The sequence below is a fragment of the Sinocyclocheilus anshuiensis genome, unplaced genomic scaffold, assembly GCF_001515605.1.
Source record: "Sinocyclocheilus anshuiensis isolate Anshui unplaced genomic scaffold, SAMN03320099.WGS_v1.1 scaffold1453, whole genome shotgun sequence".
NCBI classification, from domain to species: Eukaryota; Metazoa; Chordata; class Actinopteri; order Cypriniformes; family Cyprinidae; genus Sinocyclocheilus; species Sinocyclocheilus anshuiensis.
The window spans coordinates 154,268-171,799 of NW_015549558.1; the positions used below are offsets into that span (position 1 = coordinate 154,268).

The window sequence follows — 17,532 nt, forward strand, 5'->3', positions numbered from 1 at the left end:
GATTGTTGCATGCAAAGTTTGCATTTGAAGCGCTCAACAATGCCATTAGATCAATGGGTTCTGTCAGTGCTTTGGCATGGTAAGTTTTTTTTTTGTTTTTTTTTTGCCATGCAATAAAACTAAGTTCAAAGGCCAATTTCAAATATTGGTACAGTCAAAAGTGCACAAAATCAGTATTTTTTTAGGCAGTATTTGTGGCAGTCGAGAAATTATGTTGTGAAATTGTCCAAAAGGTGCGCGTTTTTGCGCCAATGCATTATTAAAGGTTCAGTGTGTCGTTTAATATTAATATTCCCATATAAAACTTTAACAGCCAATTAAAAATACTGGTGTAGTAAAATTCACTAATTCACAAGATAAATAAATCCTTTATTAAACCGCTTTGTCGAATTTAACGCATCCTTAGGTATGTTGCAACAAGCCTTGTCCAAATACCCACACTTGCGGTCTTGGCCACTTGAGAGCGTGTGCCCGCAACAGGAAGTAAGTGCCAAGACTGTCCCAGGTCTTAAAAACGGCAAAGCGCAGTGTTCTCGAATACAGCTCCGGAGCGCTATTCGAGGCTTAGTGTATCCCATCATACATCATGTTCTGGAAATAAATCGTGAGACTTTTTGCCGAGATCTCACGAGAGGTCACGGAAACCTTTCCAATGCATGTTAAATATTAATAATAATTAGATATTACATATAATTAAATTGTGTCCTCTGTTATAGGGACTACTGAACAGACATGTGCCATTTGCATTTGGAAGCTGTTGCTGTGAACCCACATCATGCGGTCAAAGGAGCACTCCATGCAAGTGAAACGATTGTTCGGCTTCAAAAACAAAACAAATCCATCAGAGAGATAGCAGGAACATTAGGAGTGGCCAAATCAACAGTTTGGTAGGCCAAATACAAGAAATACGTCATATAAGTGGTCAAGTGCAAAGACCGCAAGTGGGGGTATTTGGACCATAGACATAATAAATACCTAGACGCCTCATTGGCCGCTCGACCGCACGTCAACGTCGCCGCCATATTGGTGCGGGCAACTGTCATATCGGGACAGGCGAAAACATACCTGACTCGTCGGCAGCTTGGGCATCTACAAACTGTGCACTGTATCAGTGCATAATATGTTACCTCTGTAACTAAGTTTTACTGGATCCATAAAGGATTATCAGTTGCATTTGTTATTGTTTGTTGTGGAGTTTATATCTGTGTAGAGTGCTATCAAAATAAAAAGCAGACTACCAAGAGTGTCACTTTGATTTGTATTCGCTAGTTTTATTCAATTTTCTCAATGATGGTAAATTATTATTGCTTAAAGATGTATTATTTAGATTTTCTTCCAGTATTTCAAAGGGAATGAGCTGTGTTCTGACCTGAAGCACAAGAAAAGCTCAAATGTTGGGGTTGAAGACAGAGAAAGCAATGAAACAACTTAATTTCATTTAATGTACATTCAGATTACAAAACATGTGTATGTCACAGTTATACTACATTAACGAATGTTAATCGAACAGGCATGTTCGCCATCCTAGGCCTCTCTTTCAACGTGGCTCACTTCCGGCAGATTTATGTGTGCATCTGGCTGCCGCTCCACGCTGGGCTGTTTGTTTGTTTTGTGACGATCTGTGTTTGCGTTTTGTCTGGTTCTTTTTCGTTTCTAGACTACCGTCTTGGACTACTACTTTCATTTTGGACTACTGGACCACTGTTCGGACTATTGTTGGATCTGCTGTGAATCCCTCTGGTTTCTTGGATACTACTCTGTGGTCTGTTTTTTACTACCTTGATTCAACGTGGCAATTATATAAGGAGCCCATATAAGCACATATGAAAGAAAAAAAATTCAGAATTTCATAGTATGTGTACAGTGTAGGGCTGTCAAAATTATTTTAACGCATTAAGGATTGTAAAATGAATCGCCATATAAAGGCACAATATGTAAGATTTTTTTATTAAAATATCCAAAAACCTCTAGAACGGTGTTATATATTTTGCTGACTTGTGTACTTACATTATCCCAAATGTTTCGAAGAATAACTATGCCTTTGTCTATTTGTTTATTTTGAATACGCGCCCTCTAGCGACGAAAATTACATATTGTGCCTTTAACGATGACAGCCCTAATATATATATAAAATTAAATTAAATAAATTTAAATAAATAAAATAATGCATTTAGCAGACGCTTTTATCCAAAGCGACTTACAGTGCATTCAGGATATACATTTACATACTATTATATACATAATAGGGATTTCGCCTAGGGCGTCAAAATGGCTAGAAACGGCCGGCCCTGAGGGTACACATATTAGACGAAAGACGTGGCCAAATAATAATTCATTAATTTGCATCAAAAAAAATAATTAACAGTAAACAGTAAAGTGATTAATAAGCCTTTGAATCCCTGCTCAGGTATCTGCCTACTCTAATTAAACAGCAGCACTCTGTACTTATCCTAATTTCTGCTTTTTAATTTCCCCGCAGTGTGAATGTGCTGTGGATGATTATTACTCGTTTTGATTAAAGGAGCGAGATGTAGCCTAGGCTACCGTCAGAAATATTGCTCTCGGTTCTCTGCTGTGTGTTTTGGGTGAGGGGCTTATGCAGGTGGGATGAGAGACAGAGGAAATATTATTTCACTGCCCTGGCAACTGGATCAGACATTAATCTCAAATCAGAGCCGATAAATAACTCTCCTCTCTGGGGTTTTTTGTTGTTTTTTTTGGATTGCATAATGTTGCACCCGCGGTCAGTGCGCTGACTAATGCTAAAGTGTCATTCTGAGGTACTTTCACGTTAGTAATCGCTTTAAATAAATCTGTTAAATCCTCACAAGACAATTTTGACTTTACAGTCTTTAATCTTAGCAGTTATAAACTATATTTTGCGTGTAAATCAATCAGCCCTAAGAATTCATTGTGTATTAAAACATATACAGGTTCAAAAGAACGTGGTCAACCAGCCATTCACAGTATAAAACTGTTGTAACACTGACACCCAGGGGCATCTGTTAGTAATTAAAAAAAAATAAAAAAAATGTAAAGAACTTTCTCCTCTTGTCCGTGTTATTGATTCGCATGATATATTTGTATCATCGTAACTGATAGTGTCATATCAGATTAGAGCAGTGATTAATATTTTTTATATAGGCCAATTTATCATCCTGATCACAAATAAAAATCAGCACTGCTCAGCTGTTCATTAGAACTAAAGATATTAAAATCCATTTATGACTTGTAATTGAAAGTGAACATACTCATTTCTCCATCAGTCAGTACTGATTACTGCCTTGTTTGGAACTATTATGACTGTAAACTACTAAATCGTTTCAGATCTAATTGATTTTAATGGCACTATAATTACAACTCTGACAAAGGTTTTGTCATCTAATGCATGGCACAAAAGCAAAATACAAGTAAATGATTAGTAAAATAGTAAAAATTCATTCAAAACATTATTTTGCATTCCAAATGTATGTGAAGTTGTGTACAAGTTCTCTATATTTGTTATTGTATTCATTAATCCAATAAGATTAATTGTGCAATGAGTGGCCTGGATACCTGTAGGCCAGATGAGCTCCTTATAAAGTATAGTCAGCACTTTGGAAAAGGTCTTTAAAGTTCATGGACTGACAAAACAGACCTTATGGGGCCTGCTGTATTATGTGTTTGCACTTGAACACAACTGAGTATCTTTGACCAGTAACATTTCTGTATGTCGGCATGAAGATGTGTGTGCAATGTATCAAAGCATTGTGAACACTGTAAAACAGACACTTCTTCACTGCATATACAAAGAGATTATTATAGTAAAATCATATTATTAGTCTGCTGCTTTGTATTTATATTCTTTAATATCACGTAATCCCTTTTCTTTGAGGTTATATATCTCTATTGACCCTATATCTCATTGCAGAACTATCAACATTGTGGCCTTAAGTAGGCTACTAATAACAGGATCAAATTATACCTTCTACAGTACATTCTTTCTGTCATTTTGGAGACAGTACACTGTTACGTTGTAACCTGAGTAATAGAGGCAACATATCACGTTAAAACAGTTTTGTGATCTATTGGGTCTGGGTCACCCTAAAAACAAGGCCATTGGACTTCCACAACCCCATTATTTTTGTTATTACACTCTTACAAATAAAGGTTCCAAATGAACGTTTTCTCAGCATTGCCATAAAAGAACCATTTTGGTTCCACAAAGAACCTTTAAGTGATAAATAGTTCTTAAAAGAACGTGTGTTTTTTTTAGTATAAAGATTTTCTGTGGAATAGAAAGGTTCCATGGATGTTAAAGGTTCTTTATAAAACCATTGATGCCAATAACCCTTATTTTAAAGAGTGTAACCATTTAGATTTTAGTTTTCACTGTGATCCAAAGTGGTACGAGTCCAGACAAAATGCACCACCCTCATGAACTAGGCCAGACTTCTCAGATCCTATTTTTGAAAAACTATTAATAGGAAGACCAGAGGGCAGAGGGGATTATGACTCAGATTTTCTGAATGATTCACAGGATTGAGTGACCAAGAGCAGGATATGGTCAGGGCTTTCAACATTTCAGATCCAGGGACCCCCACCCCTTCCCAGTCAGCTAAACAAGGGAATCCCAATATAAAAATGCTAGATAAATGCATTCTCAGTAACATTTTAGTAGCATAACTTTAATTCTAGGAGACATTACTTGTTTCTATAATATTAAGTATATCATTTATGTACCACCTTTGGACATTCATTTTAAAATATATATATATTATTTTAAAGAATATTTTAAAGAAAAAAATCAGAAATTGCTTGCAAATTTCACAAATAATTACAAAGAAATGGCAAGTAACAAATTAAATGTGACATTTTGAAGTAGAGACTGACATTTTATTGTCTTGTAAAATGTACTGTAATAATCTTTGTTTTATATACAACTTTGAAAAACAAAGTTTACAGTGTATATGTCTTCAGACCCCCTGTAAGGCCATCATAGACAACCTGGGAAGGTCCAGTATGGGATCTTCTTTTTTTTCTTTTTTTTTCTCTCGTTTTGGTTTCTCAGAAGTGAGGTGCTATGTTATAGTGTATAGAAGAAGTAAACAGTATCCAAATGTATTTTCACTGATCCATTTTTGAGTGATTTTTTTCAGTAATTAAATGGAAGAATGTTTGGGGAATTCGTGGCCTTCAAAAGATTATTTTAGATTTAACAGGTAAAAAATAACCAGGTCATGGTTAATGCTCTGACATGAGACCCTCAGGGAGCCCTTGAACCTGAATTGAGGAATGGAACACTCTGTGTGCTAAATGATGAATTATTGCAAAGCGCTTGATCTTGTTTCAAGCTAATTAATTCAGACATGGATTGATATGAATAATCCCTTTCAGTCATGTGATCCAAAATAGTCCTTGTGCTGAATCCCAAGCCAGTAGAGCACCTTTGCTAATAGACTGAGGTTAGTTTTACACTTTGGTACATACTGAAATTTGTAACTTCAGTTTTTACTATTATTTTTAAAGGGCATACGCGTTTGTATCCTAAATCAGACATTTTTGGTGTTGGATTATCAGTTTGTGGGGCTTAAAAGGTTTATTGGGATGTCTGGATCAGGGAGAACTCCAGGACAGTGAAGCTGACAGATGTGATAATGGACATTTTTTGTTGAGAAGCAGAGCTTGTGTTCTTTATTGTCATCTTTCGCGATGGGTCAGCGACTCAGTGAGGATTCGGACGATAAAGAGATTGATGTTGCTGAACTGCAGGAGTGGTATAAAAAGTTTGTGGTTGAATGTCCGAGCGGGACCCTCTTCATGCATGAGTTCAAGAGCTTCTTTGGTGTAACTGGAAACCCAGAAGCGGCCGATTATATAGAAAACATGTTTCGTGCTTTTGATAAAAATGGGGTAAGTTATTCAATTTCAGTTAAGTTACTAAAGTAGGCATAAACACTGTGTAGGAGTGAGTGTGTAAATACCATAGACTGTATGGTAAATACTTGACACCAATAGAATAGAATAGAATAGAATAGAATAGAATAGAATACTGGGAAAGAGATTGCATATTGAAAAAAAATGAACCTGAAAATTCACAGAATTTTTAACAGGTCAATCCTCTTTTCTCTTTCCCTCCCTTTCATTTTTTTCATAGGACAACACTATTGATTTTCTGGAGTACGTTGCAGCCTTGAATCTAGTGCTGCGAGGAAAGTTGGAGCACAAACTGAAATGGACTTTTAAAATGTATGACAAGGATGGGAGTGGCTGCATCGACAAAACAGAGCTCAAGGAGATTGTGGAGGTAATCATTTCTCATGTTCTTCCCAATTGTCAACACGGTCAGATGGACTTAAACATCGATTGGGATTATAATACTTCAGTGGTTTACTAGATTACTAACAAAAAAAGGATGAAAACTGTAATTCTGTGTGCTCTGGTTGCATTTGTACTGAGATTACATTTTCATGACCGGTTTCATAACTTTCACCTTGACATTGAAACTTATAGTGAGATGTTTACAGAAGGATTAATCCATATGACCTCTGTGATAGCAGGACATTTGTGTGCAGAAATGCTATTATACTTTGTAATACCGCTATAAAGAAGACATTTATGCATTTAGGATTACAAAAGAAAGAAATGGGCTCCTTTACTTTACTTTTACAGTCAATCTACCGACTAAAGAAAGCCTGCCATGGTGAACTTGATGAAGAGTGTAACCTACTGACCCCAGATCAGGTGGTGGACCGAATATTTGAGCTAGTGGATGAGAATGGAGATGGTAAAACTTACTATGATTCATTCTTTTTCTACAATTATTAAATGGTTAAGCCAAAGTCTATAGTCTTTTCCTTTATTATAATATACAGTCTGTTTTTATTTAAGTACACTGATGTTAATAATTAATCAAACCGTGGAAAAATTCTGGCTTTCTGCTCAAAGGCCTTCTTGAAAAAGCAGCTGATCCTGAGTTTCTTTGCTGTGTCCTCAGGGGAGTTGTCTCTGGATGAGTTCATTGACGGGGCACGACGTGACAAGTGGGTCATGAAGATGCTGCAAATGGACGTGAACCCCGGGGACTGGATCAATGAACAGAGACGCCGCAGCGCCAACTTCTGAACTCCATATTCACTAAAACAACCCTTAACAGAAGCCTACCCCTTAACCAACATATACAGAGCATGCATAGTTTCTCAACTACAGTCTTTTAGTCTTGGTTCATTCAATTGAATTTAAGCCATCAGTCTTTTTTTTTTAATGTAGTGGTGTAACTCCCATTTATTTTTTTGACAAACAGAATTAATTCTATCTACATGTAAATATTCATGTTTTCTTTATTGTTTCTTTCATTCTTGTTGTTAGGATTTGTAAAAGGCTCACTTTCATGACTGACTGGATTTCTGACTTCCTGTTATTATTATTCTGCAGATGAGGTGCATTTGAGTTTACTGTATGTGGCATATTACTCAACTTATAAACAACAGCAATCCATTTCAAATTGGCATATCTGATGTTTGTAAATACATGAATATCGTAAAGAATGAAGTCCCTGGAAGGTCTCAATTATAAAGTTATTTGCATTTGTAAATTTCTCAAAAATAAAAACTTACCAATTATAAATTTAATGTACTATTACTGAATTTTTTTTGTTTCATTTATTACAAAAAAAAACGTTAATCATGGTTTTGTTTTGTGAGCTGTGTTAAATGTAGTTGATGGTAATAATATGTAATTCTACAGTAACAGCACTTACAAATTTCATGATTAAGTTTATTTTGTTTATCATGATTATAATGGAGCAGGGTAACAAAAACCCCAAAAATCTCCATAGCAGAATATTACCAATATTGTTTTCGGACTATTTTATTCAAGCCATCTTATGATTAAATTAACATCATCACTGATGTTATATCACTTTCTAATAATGTTTAGTCTCAGGATGTCAGCAGTCATCACTGTTTATCAATTATTATACAATTGTCACATTTTTTTTCAATGCTGCTACAGAAACATAATATTTTATTGTTAATATTTTAAACAACTATTTTAAATATTAATATTTAATTAATTAAAATGTTCCTGCTATGTTAAAGACTCCATATTTAAAAACTGTATTATTATGATGATGATGATCATCATCATAATTTAATACATTTTCCAAATATTAACAGTTGTAGAATAACCATTAAATGCTGATGTATGAGACTGTTCAAATTAATAAACAAACAAATGCATACGTTATACAAGCTTTTTTGACGTATGAAATATTTTCTTCATTTCGATGTTACCTTTTATTCCCTTTTTATCTATCCGCCTTCAATGTCTCTCGTTGGATTTATAAACAGTTTGCTCTCATGCTCCCTGACGATAGATGGCACTCAAGCCTTTCAATACAATTAATTTAAACTTGCACTCAAAGCAAAAGAGAAACCTGCTTCTTTATTTACAGTGATTGACCTCGAACGTTTAAAGGGACGTAAAACACACATCAGCTTCATTGTTGTGGTAAGTTATCTGACCAGCAGCTCGACGTATCAAACTAGTGGCTGTTGGTTAAGAACTTAAATATGTAAATACTAAATCTTAACTTGTAATAATTACTTACTGATGATTTTGAACACGATATACAGGGGGGAATGTAGTTAGTTGTCACACTGGAACGTTGTCACATTGACAGGTTTCAGGACACAGTATTTCTGCGTAAATGTTATGTTGTCACTGGGTTGTTTTATATCATGTAATTTTAAACAATAATGAATTTCATTTTCTGTTGGCCAAAAAGTTGATTTTTTTATTTTATTTTATTTTAATTTATTGATTTATATTTTGATGTTTCATGAATTTGCGCTTGACTGTTATCCTGTAATACATTTTATACACCGATAATGTTAGTTTGTGGAAGATGGCTGTTAAATTGAGCATATTAGGCTATTTATATATTTCAGTATTGGTGTATTCTTCTCAAAACTGCAGATTTCACTATGATTTTACTTCATATCGTGTGACAACATGTCCCATCATGCGTGTTGAATTACCGGTATCTCGAAATGTTCAGTAGCTTTTTGTAGTCAAGATAAAATGTGTCTGTACAGAAAATAATACCAGTCAAGTCCCTGCTCAAATGTCAAAGGAATCTGATGGACAAGATCATGCGGATGAAGGTACGGCAAAAGTAAGCATGTCTTCATTTGAGTACCATAACTTTTAAAAGTCTTACTCGTTTACTTTTCAAATCTGTGTACAGATTGACCAAAGATTTCCCCAGCAAAAGAATTTAGAAAGGGTATTCAGAATGATTAAATAATAATAATAATAATAATAATAAAAATGTAATTAGAGTGTTAGCTGTGGTACAGGCGAAATTGAATTCAGATGCATTATCAGGCAATTGTCTGGAGGTTGGAATGATTTGTGTCTTGTTATGATTGGGTTTGTTGTCTTGCTCATTTATTGCAGCTCCCGTGCAGCTCAGGATGGTGGCTGCTGCACGAGAGAGGAGATTTGTTCACCTGTCCGCCCACCAATGCCCTGGCGCACTGCATCAGTGAAGACCTCCGAATGGGGGCAGGGATCGCTGTGCTCTTCGAGAAGAGGTTTGGTGGAGTTGAGGAGCTTCTGGCTCAGAGTGAGTGTGAATTATCATTACTGAGAGGTGGCAATCAAATTACACCCGCTTCAGTCTCAGTGTTTTTTTTCTGTCTTCTGTTTTGTGCAGAGAAACAACCTGGGCAGTGTGCTGTCCTTAGAAGAGCTGGTCGTTTCGTGTACTACCTGGTAAGATGGCCTGTAGTGTTCAGTTCACTCTAATTCACATCTGTTCTGTTTTACTAAATAAATGAAGATAAGAGTAGAGTTGTCTTGACTTGCAGCTTTCTTGTTAACCAAAACCTACCTTTTCCACTTTTTTTCTTGCTCTAGGTCACAAAGAAAAAGTACTACCAAAAACCCACCTATGACATTCTCAGAAAGAGCCTTGTGTCTATGAGGGAACACTGCTTGGCCAATGGTGTTAACAGTATATCCATGCCTCGGTAAACTGTCACGTTTAATAACAATATTGTTGTTTTTAATTTAAATGCAGATATTGATTTTAGATTTGCTTTTTTTAATATGATTCTAGCTAAATTACTTAAATGACAATAAAAAATAATTTTGCAGTTGTCAAAACTCAAATAGAGCTTGATAATTGCATTTTTAAATACTAATTTGGAAAGAATTAGGGTAACATTTCTTTTGAATTGATTTTCAATAACTGATGGCATTTTCTCTTGCTAGGATTGGCTGTGGGCTGGATAAACTGAAATGGGAAAAAGTGTCTTCCATTATCACAGAAGTCTTCCAGGACACAAAAATCTCCAGCACTGTGTACACAATCTAGACCACGGCAGGTCTGAAACTCACATTATTTCTTAACTGCTCTTAAAGAATGGTTGGAGGATGGCTTATTATTCCACTGGAATTTGACTGTTTATGGTGTGTAGGGTGTTCATTAGTCTTGTTTTGGGAAATATAAGCTCTTAAGACAGTTCCAGTTATATACACTAAGAATATGTAGTTGTTTTCCCCTAAGTTAGATTCCATTGTTTTTCCATCCTCCTGTTGCATCTCTAAATTGTATGAATGTTCTTTTCACCACTAGAGGGTGCGAGTTTCATTTGATTTGTTTGATAAATGATGCTTTCTAGTTCATATTTTACCAGTGAATTTCACTAAGTTAAGTGTACCTCAAATATAAATGCACTATAAATGTCCCATAAATAATAATTCCACCATTATTCTGAAATCCTTATTTCCAATTGATTCTTTAGTACAGTGGTTCTCAACCCTGTTCGTGGAGCTGTGTCTCATTTCGAAGGCTGTGTCCTCCACAGGTCGCATTAGTCAGCCGCATATGTCACAGATCCTCTCTCATTTCAGAAAAGCAACCATTATAAAATTCACTGTTAGTCCTCATGAGGGATAATTACAGTAATTTCTGTCTTTGGAATGTAATGGTCGACATAATGCCGGCAAATGCGACCTCTGGCTGGTGCAGCCTTTGAAATGAGACACAGCGAAAATGTGCTGTTTTGGGGGGACTCCAGGAACAGGGTTGGGATCCACTGCCTTGGTATATTATAAATAGCATTGAAAAGCATGCCGTCTTTAGATTGTGATTATGATAGGAAATTGACTCATGTTTACTGTTTTACATACAAGGAGACTGTTCACTATGCCAATGTTCATTATATCATTTCAAAATAATAAAAAAAAAAATCATTTAAAAAGACAAAATTAGAATATTTAAACATGATGTTTTGCTCTAAACATCATGTTTAAATATTCTAATTTTGAAAAGAAATCGAATTCATTTTAGTTTGCAAAAGAATTAGTTAACTAGGAATTCCATGTTTGAATTTTACACCCAGATGTTTAGCTTCTAAAAATGTTCTCAAAATAATACTCAGTAAAATAAAAATATAACCTATATATTTGAGATGCCCATCTAAATACTATACATAAGTGTGGTTTGAATTCTTTATGTAAGTTTAAAATCAGTTAATAAAGTCAACTGTGGGATTTCACAGGACAAATAGTGTTGACAGGAAACAATGCTGGTGTAATTACAGAGACATTGTAATAATTAGGTTTTAAGTATTGCATTTCCTTAAAGGCGGTGCCCAGGCTGTTTTTAACAGTCTTAATCAGAGGCCAGCTGCGGCTTCTTACCCTACTTTAAAATATCACACAACCTCTCATCATAATAATCATAGTTGTCTTGACAGTCTTCCCAGGGTGTAAAGTTATCTTCCTCGTTCTCAACAAAAGTAGACCAAACATACGCAAAATCCACAGGCCTCATCATGCGTATTTTACACCCCGCCCTAACTAGCGCCTGAAGTCCGACCTGTATCTCTGGTTCCTCCCACTGGAAGAGACGGGAGCAGTGGATATTAAGGCGTATTGTCTTGCGTGCTCGCAAGATCTCTGCGAGCTTAGCAGCGCAGGCTGTGCAAGGGCTTGAGGACGTGTACCAGGTCACTGTGTAGTGGAGTGACTTGTCGTAATGGGCCAGCACCTGTTGAAAGAAGGCTTCTTCAGCATGTGAACCCGAATGCTCATCCTCCAGGTAACCACGAAGGCCATCTGTCTCTCCAGCGCCTCCTTGAATGTCTACCTGGTAGCACAGGAAGGTCTTGTTGCGCCCGGAGGAATATTCCACATTTTTAAATTGGAACTTAAAGAAGGTCGGGTTCAGTCTGTCTCTGTGGTAAGAAGGAGGACATTTGGAATAAGACTTTTATCACAATCTATTGTGAGAAAGATTAAAGTAAAAGTTGGAATACACTACATGACTTCATTACTAAAAAATTGTACATATTTTAAAACACTAGGCATCATACGCTTGGCAACTTTGTAAATGGTTACAGAGAAAAATTAGATTTGCACACTTTTCAGACTTCAGACTTTCAGGTCGTTCCAGACATGGCAAACTCACGCAGAAACGTGCACCTTGTTGCTAGGACACACATGAGAAATGGAAACAATATGTGTTCTAAAATCAGCTCAAAATATCAGACATGTTGATATCCTTTCAGACTGGATGGAATCATAATCTAAAACTCAAAATTGGAGACTGTACCCATCATACACTACATGAATTTCTGTGAAATCTCTCAACTCCAACTGCCCATATCTGCAGACTGGCTCTGCTTTTCAGCAACAAGCATCAACTACAAATATGGGCACAAATCTGTGCAAAAGTTGTGTGGTGTATTCCAGCTTTAAAACAAATGAATGCATTAACTTTGGACAAGAAGCACTTCAGTTTGAATGGCCACTAATAAGCCTACAGAGACTCAAAAGGACTTAATGGGCTTGTATTGATCACTTTGTTTAAATAAATTCTTATAAAATGTCAGGTGAGTTTTCTCTTGAGTTTTATTTTATTTGAAAGAAGAACCCATTGAGTGGTAAGAGGTGGTGGCGGCTTTTTTTTGGCCCTGATGTACACTACATGACTTAAAAATAATGGCCACCTGAACACCACACCCATATGTGCTTGCTGAATGATTTTAAACCAGATATTAATAGGGAATTTTTCTGCTCTAACAGCTTCCACTTTTATGGGAAGTTTGTCCACTAGAATATGGATGATGGTTGAGATTTTATCCCATTCAATCATGAGAGCCAATGGGGTTTCATTTTTTTGTGCAGGTCAATCAAACCTTATGGACCTCACTTAGTGATGTACCCTGTTGAAAGTCATTGAGCTCTTTGGTTCTCTAAATCTTTGTTTTAGGTAATTGCATGTCTGTGTGCTTGATTTTATGCTACTGTTACTGTGGGTGTAGCTGAAATAGTCAAACTGGTTAATTATAAGACGGTGCTCACATACTTTTGGTCGTTAAGTGCCTGCATCATCATTGTTTGCTACACCATGGCAGGGACAGGAAAACTCATAAAGACAAAGATTATACTGAGTAGCCTACAGAAAAGTCCCAACTTTCTAAAAGCACTGGGGTTCAAAGCAATGTCCTGGATTGGTCTCATTTATAATGTTCTTGTCCAACATGTTGGAATTTCAGATGTAACTGTTGTCAGAGTTCGTCCCGCCAAGCATTGTCTCTAGAATGCTAAATACTCATGCATTATCTATGTTGTAATTTATTAAAGGTCCTTTTTAAAAGGTCCCTCTTCTAAACAAGTGGCAAAGTAATCTTAAAATAGGTTGTGGTGTCATGCAATATGCCATGCTGTTATGAATTTTGAAGATACTCTATCAGAAACACATTAGCAAAAACTGTACTTTTAGGGATACAACAGCTTGTCAGTACCCTTAAAGGGACAAATTTGTGCCTCTACTCCTAAAAGGTGCATAAAAATTACTTAGTGGAATATGTAACCTTAAGGTACAATTATGAACTCTTTATGGTTAAATAAGGCACAAAGTTGTCCCTTTGTATTGAGCCAGAGACAAACTGTTGTGTCCCTATAGGTACAAATATTTTGCTTTTTTCCCCCCAATGTTCTTGCTGAGTGACTGAAATATTACTGTGGGATCCAGTTTGTATAAGTGAAACATATCTGACTTACCCTACAATGATCTCAAATGGAGGCAGCTCCATAGGCTCCAGCTCAAACTCCTCATCTTTGACAGGGTGTTTGGCTCCTTCTGCTACCTCCCCATTTCCTTGAGGCATCTCCTCATTTTTTTGCTGATTTTCTGGGGTCTTCTCTGGCTTCTTTGTCATCTTTTCACCTTTATCTTTGTTCTTTTCTTTCTCCTTTTCAGGTTTACTCTCTACTTTCTCCACTTTCTTTTCTTTCTTCTTTGTCAGACCACCTTTACTGGGGGTCTTGCTGTCCTTTCTGTCCGCCATGACCTAGCTGTGCAGTGAAATGAGTCTGCTAGCTGTGAGTGTGTGAAGGGTGCTGTTGATTTAGTATGTGAGTCAGAGAGGTGACAGCCTGAATATGTTCCTAAGTCTTAAATTTAAAGATGAAGATAACTCACTGCCACAAACAGGAGCTGGTAAGGGAGGGAGGGAGACTGAAGGGCAGCTGCTTGTTTCCATGCTAAAAAAAGGACAAAGTATAATGGAGGGGGGGGTTGTTATACATTCATTGTTTAAACATGTCACCGCCCCATTTTGTTCAACAGGTGCATCAAGGAGCCGTTTTCTTTTTGCTCAATTTCAAATGTGTAATGAGGATTGACACTTAATGGAATATAACCCAGATTCTTCATATTTCCCTCTCCTTTTGATCAGGATAATATTGCTGTTCACACACCAACAACAGGCAGTTTATTAATAACTGTAGTTTGGCAGAGTGTTCAGAAAGACTATGTCTCTTCACATAGTGAATGCCATAGTTCAGTTTAAGCCTTTACTACCCTCACATCAAGGTGGTCTAAAGGTCAGCATGGCACTGGCCAGTCCCTGAAGTATCAAAATTTTTTTGACCCGTGAGCAAACTGTGTTACCGTTTACAGACACTTAAGATGTTGTGATGGAAGAACTGGGTCACTCTGAAGAAGGTAACAGATGTGAAATACGGTGTATTTTAAGGTTAGATTGCTGATGTGAAGTGCTGATGCCCCCACTCTACCATTTCGAGTCATTAGTACTGTGTTACTAGTTCCCTGCCAGTGTTTTTACACATTCTTGAACCTCTGCCATAGCTGGGAAACCACGGAAAGTCCAATGGTTTTGGCAATGTTCAGGATACTAGCTTACTGGGCAGTATACACTGTGTACTGCCGACTATTTTTAAAAACAGTATGTGAAACAGAAGGTGTTATTCCATGTTAAAACCATTTCAGTAGTTGTCAAATTACCTCATCAAGTATGTTTGTTTAATTCTGCAAATGTGTCCAGTTTTCATCTTTTGGCTGATAATCTGGTTCACCCATCACAGAAATGGAAGGAAAATGTACTGGTAATTTATATGTAGTTTATCATATATACTCCACCAATAATAAGAGTAGTTGCATTCCCACATCTCTAACAAAATCTGAGCTGCGTGATTGTTTATATCTTCTCAAAATGTAAACTGTAGTATATGTCTATCTATAAAGTTGGATAATATATCCAACTTTATCCTCATACATACAGTACACTCAAGTGATATATCATTTATAGGAAATCTCAAATGCTGTTTATTTTGTCACAAAATGTAATTACATTGTTGCCTTTATATCTTCATCTTTATATAAAGTTGGAAGTATGTCCTTTATCCGTATACATTCAGTATACCTGAGCAGGGTGATATACTATATATATCATATCTCAACTTGATTGCCTGTATTATGGCAAAATTCTGCTAAATGTGACTCTTAAAGGGATAGTTCACACAAAAATGAAAATTAGCCCATGATTTACTCACCCTCAGGGCATCCTAGGCGTATCTGACAATCCTCTTTCAGACGAACACAATCGCGGTTATATTTAAAATTGTCCTGGCTCTTCCAAGCTAAAACTACTCCACACGGCTCCTGAGTGTTAATAAAGGTCTTCTGAAGCGAAACGATACGTTAGTGTAAGAAAAATATAGATTTTTTTATTTTATTTATAAACTGTAATCTCCAGCTTCCGGTCGCTGGAGCAGGCGCGATCATGAAAAGACGAGCATTGACATAGGCGTAGCGAAAGCTCCGGGGAGAGAGTGACGAACGCGGAAGCACAGAGGAGAAAGCAAAACAAAACAAAACACCTGTCACAAACTAGTACTACAAAACCAGCCATATTTGTTTGAACTGAAGTATACCGACCAGGAACTCCGCGAGATGGAGGAGGCTGCAGCGGCGGTGGCACAAACTACAGATGTAGTTCACATGGTTTCGCTGTGCTGTAAACAAAACTTGGTTCTCACGAGACTACACTCTTCTCCCCAGAGCTTACGTTACGCCTTCCGCTACGCCTACGTCATACGCTTGAACACCTTGTCGTGAACACGCCTACTTGAGCGACCGGAAGCTGGAGATTACAGTTTATACATTTTTAAAAATCTATATTTTTCTTACACTAAAGCCCCGTTCACACCAAGAACGATAACTATAAAGATAACGATATTAGCGTCCACACCAGCGAACGATATCGTCTGTTTATTCTAAGCGCACATGCGTCTGCCGCTTTAAATGCTTGCGCTCGTTACAGCAGGATGGATTCTGATTGGCTGTCAGTGTTTTATCGTTCATCAGCTGGAAAAAAATTGTTTTGAAAGTGATTCCAAAGATATCGTTTCTCTGTGCCTTTATCGTTATAGCGATTGGCTGTCAGTGTTTTATCGTTCATCAGCTGGAAAAAAATTGTTTTGAAAGTGATCACAACGATATCGTTCCTCTGTATCGTTATCATTATAGTTGTGGTGTGAACTATGCTATTCTTTAATATTGAGAACGATTTTTAGAACTATATCTTTATCATTATCTTTATAGTTATCGTGCTTGGTGTGAACGGGCCTTTACGCATCGTTTGCTTCAGAAGGCAACACCACGGAGCCGTATGGAGTAGTTTTATGAAGGATGGATGCTGTTTTTTAGGCTTCAAAAATGGGCACCACTGCCATTATACAGTTTGGAAGAGCCAGGACAATTTTAAATAAAACTGCAATTGTGTTCATCTGAAAGAGGATTGTCAGAAACGACTAGGATGCCCTGAGGGTGAGTAAATCATGGGCTAATTTTCAATTTTGGGTGAACTATCCCTTAAAGGCATGAAGATAAGATGTTACTTACAAACATTAACATCATGTTTTTTTTAGCTGCCTTGAAACAGTGTTTATTGTGAAAAGCACTACACAAATAAATTTGACTTGACCTATAAAGGTTATTGCCCATGAAAAGCAGATACATCACTAGGGTATTTATTTTTGGATTCATATATATGATCTATTAAAGGGATAGTTCACCCAAAAATGAAAATTTGATGTTTATCTGCTTACCCCCAGGGTATCCAAGATGTAGATGACTTTGTTTCTTCAGTAGAACACAAACGAATATTTTTAACTCAAACCGTTGCAGTCTGTCAGTCATATAATGGAAGTGAATGGGAATCACGGCTT

General features: G+C 36.7%; 3 protein-coding genes across 4 annotated transcripts; 2 read left to right on the plus strand and 1 right to left on the minus strand.

Annotated features, from left to right (window-relative positions):
• The first annotated feature begins 5,396 nt into the window (after positions 1–5,396).
• Positions 5,397–7,561, plus strand: LOC107657012 (guanylyl cyclase-activating protein 2-like). Its single transcript, XM_016444990.1, has 4 exons — positions 5,397–5,892; positions 6,137–6,286; positions 6,652–6,766; positions 6,977–7,561. Exons 1-4 carry the CDS (start codon positions 5,692–5,694, stop codon positions 7,102–7,104), a joined length of 594 nt encoding a protein of 197 aa, XP_016300476.1. The 5' UTR covers positions 5,397–5,691; the 3' UTR covers positions 7,105–7,561.
• Positions 7,562–8,349: 788 nt separating this feature from the next.
• Positions 8,350–11,274, plus strand: LOC107657014 (O-acetyl-ADP-ribose deacetylase 1-like). 2 transcript variants are annotated; one of them, XM_016444994.1, is made up of 6 exons: positions 8,350–8,490; positions 9,078–9,146; positions 9,442–9,610; positions 9,701–9,759; positions 9,904–10,016; positions 10,261–11,274. In XM_016444994.1, the coding sequence occupies exons 2-6, from the start codon at positions 9,123–9,125 to the stop codon at positions 10,361–10,363; spliced, it is 468 nt and encodes a 155-aa protein (XP_016300480.1). In that variant the 5' UTR covers positions 8,350–8,490; positions 9,078–9,122; the 3' UTR covers positions 10,364–11,274. The 2 variants fall into 2 exon arrangements, with proteins under 2 accessions (XP_016300480.1, XP_016300478.1); XM_016444992.1 differs by having other exon boundaries at positions 8,360–8,490; positions 9,078–9,157.
• A 51-nt stretch (positions 11,275–11,325) lies between these two features.
• LOC107657013 (C->U-editing enzyme APOBEC-2-like) lies at positions 11,326–14,464 on the minus strand. Its single transcript, XM_016444991.1, has 2 exons — positions 14,062–14,464; positions 11,326–12,230 (listed from the first exon to the last, which is right to left on the minus strand). The coding sequence occupies exons 1-2, from the start codon at positions 14,346–14,348 to the stop codon at positions 11,696–11,698; spliced, it is 822 nt and encodes a 273-aa protein (XP_016300477.1). The 5' UTR covers positions 14,349–14,464; the 3' UTR covers positions 11,326–11,695.
• Positions 14,465–17,532: the final 3,068 nt, after the last annotated feature.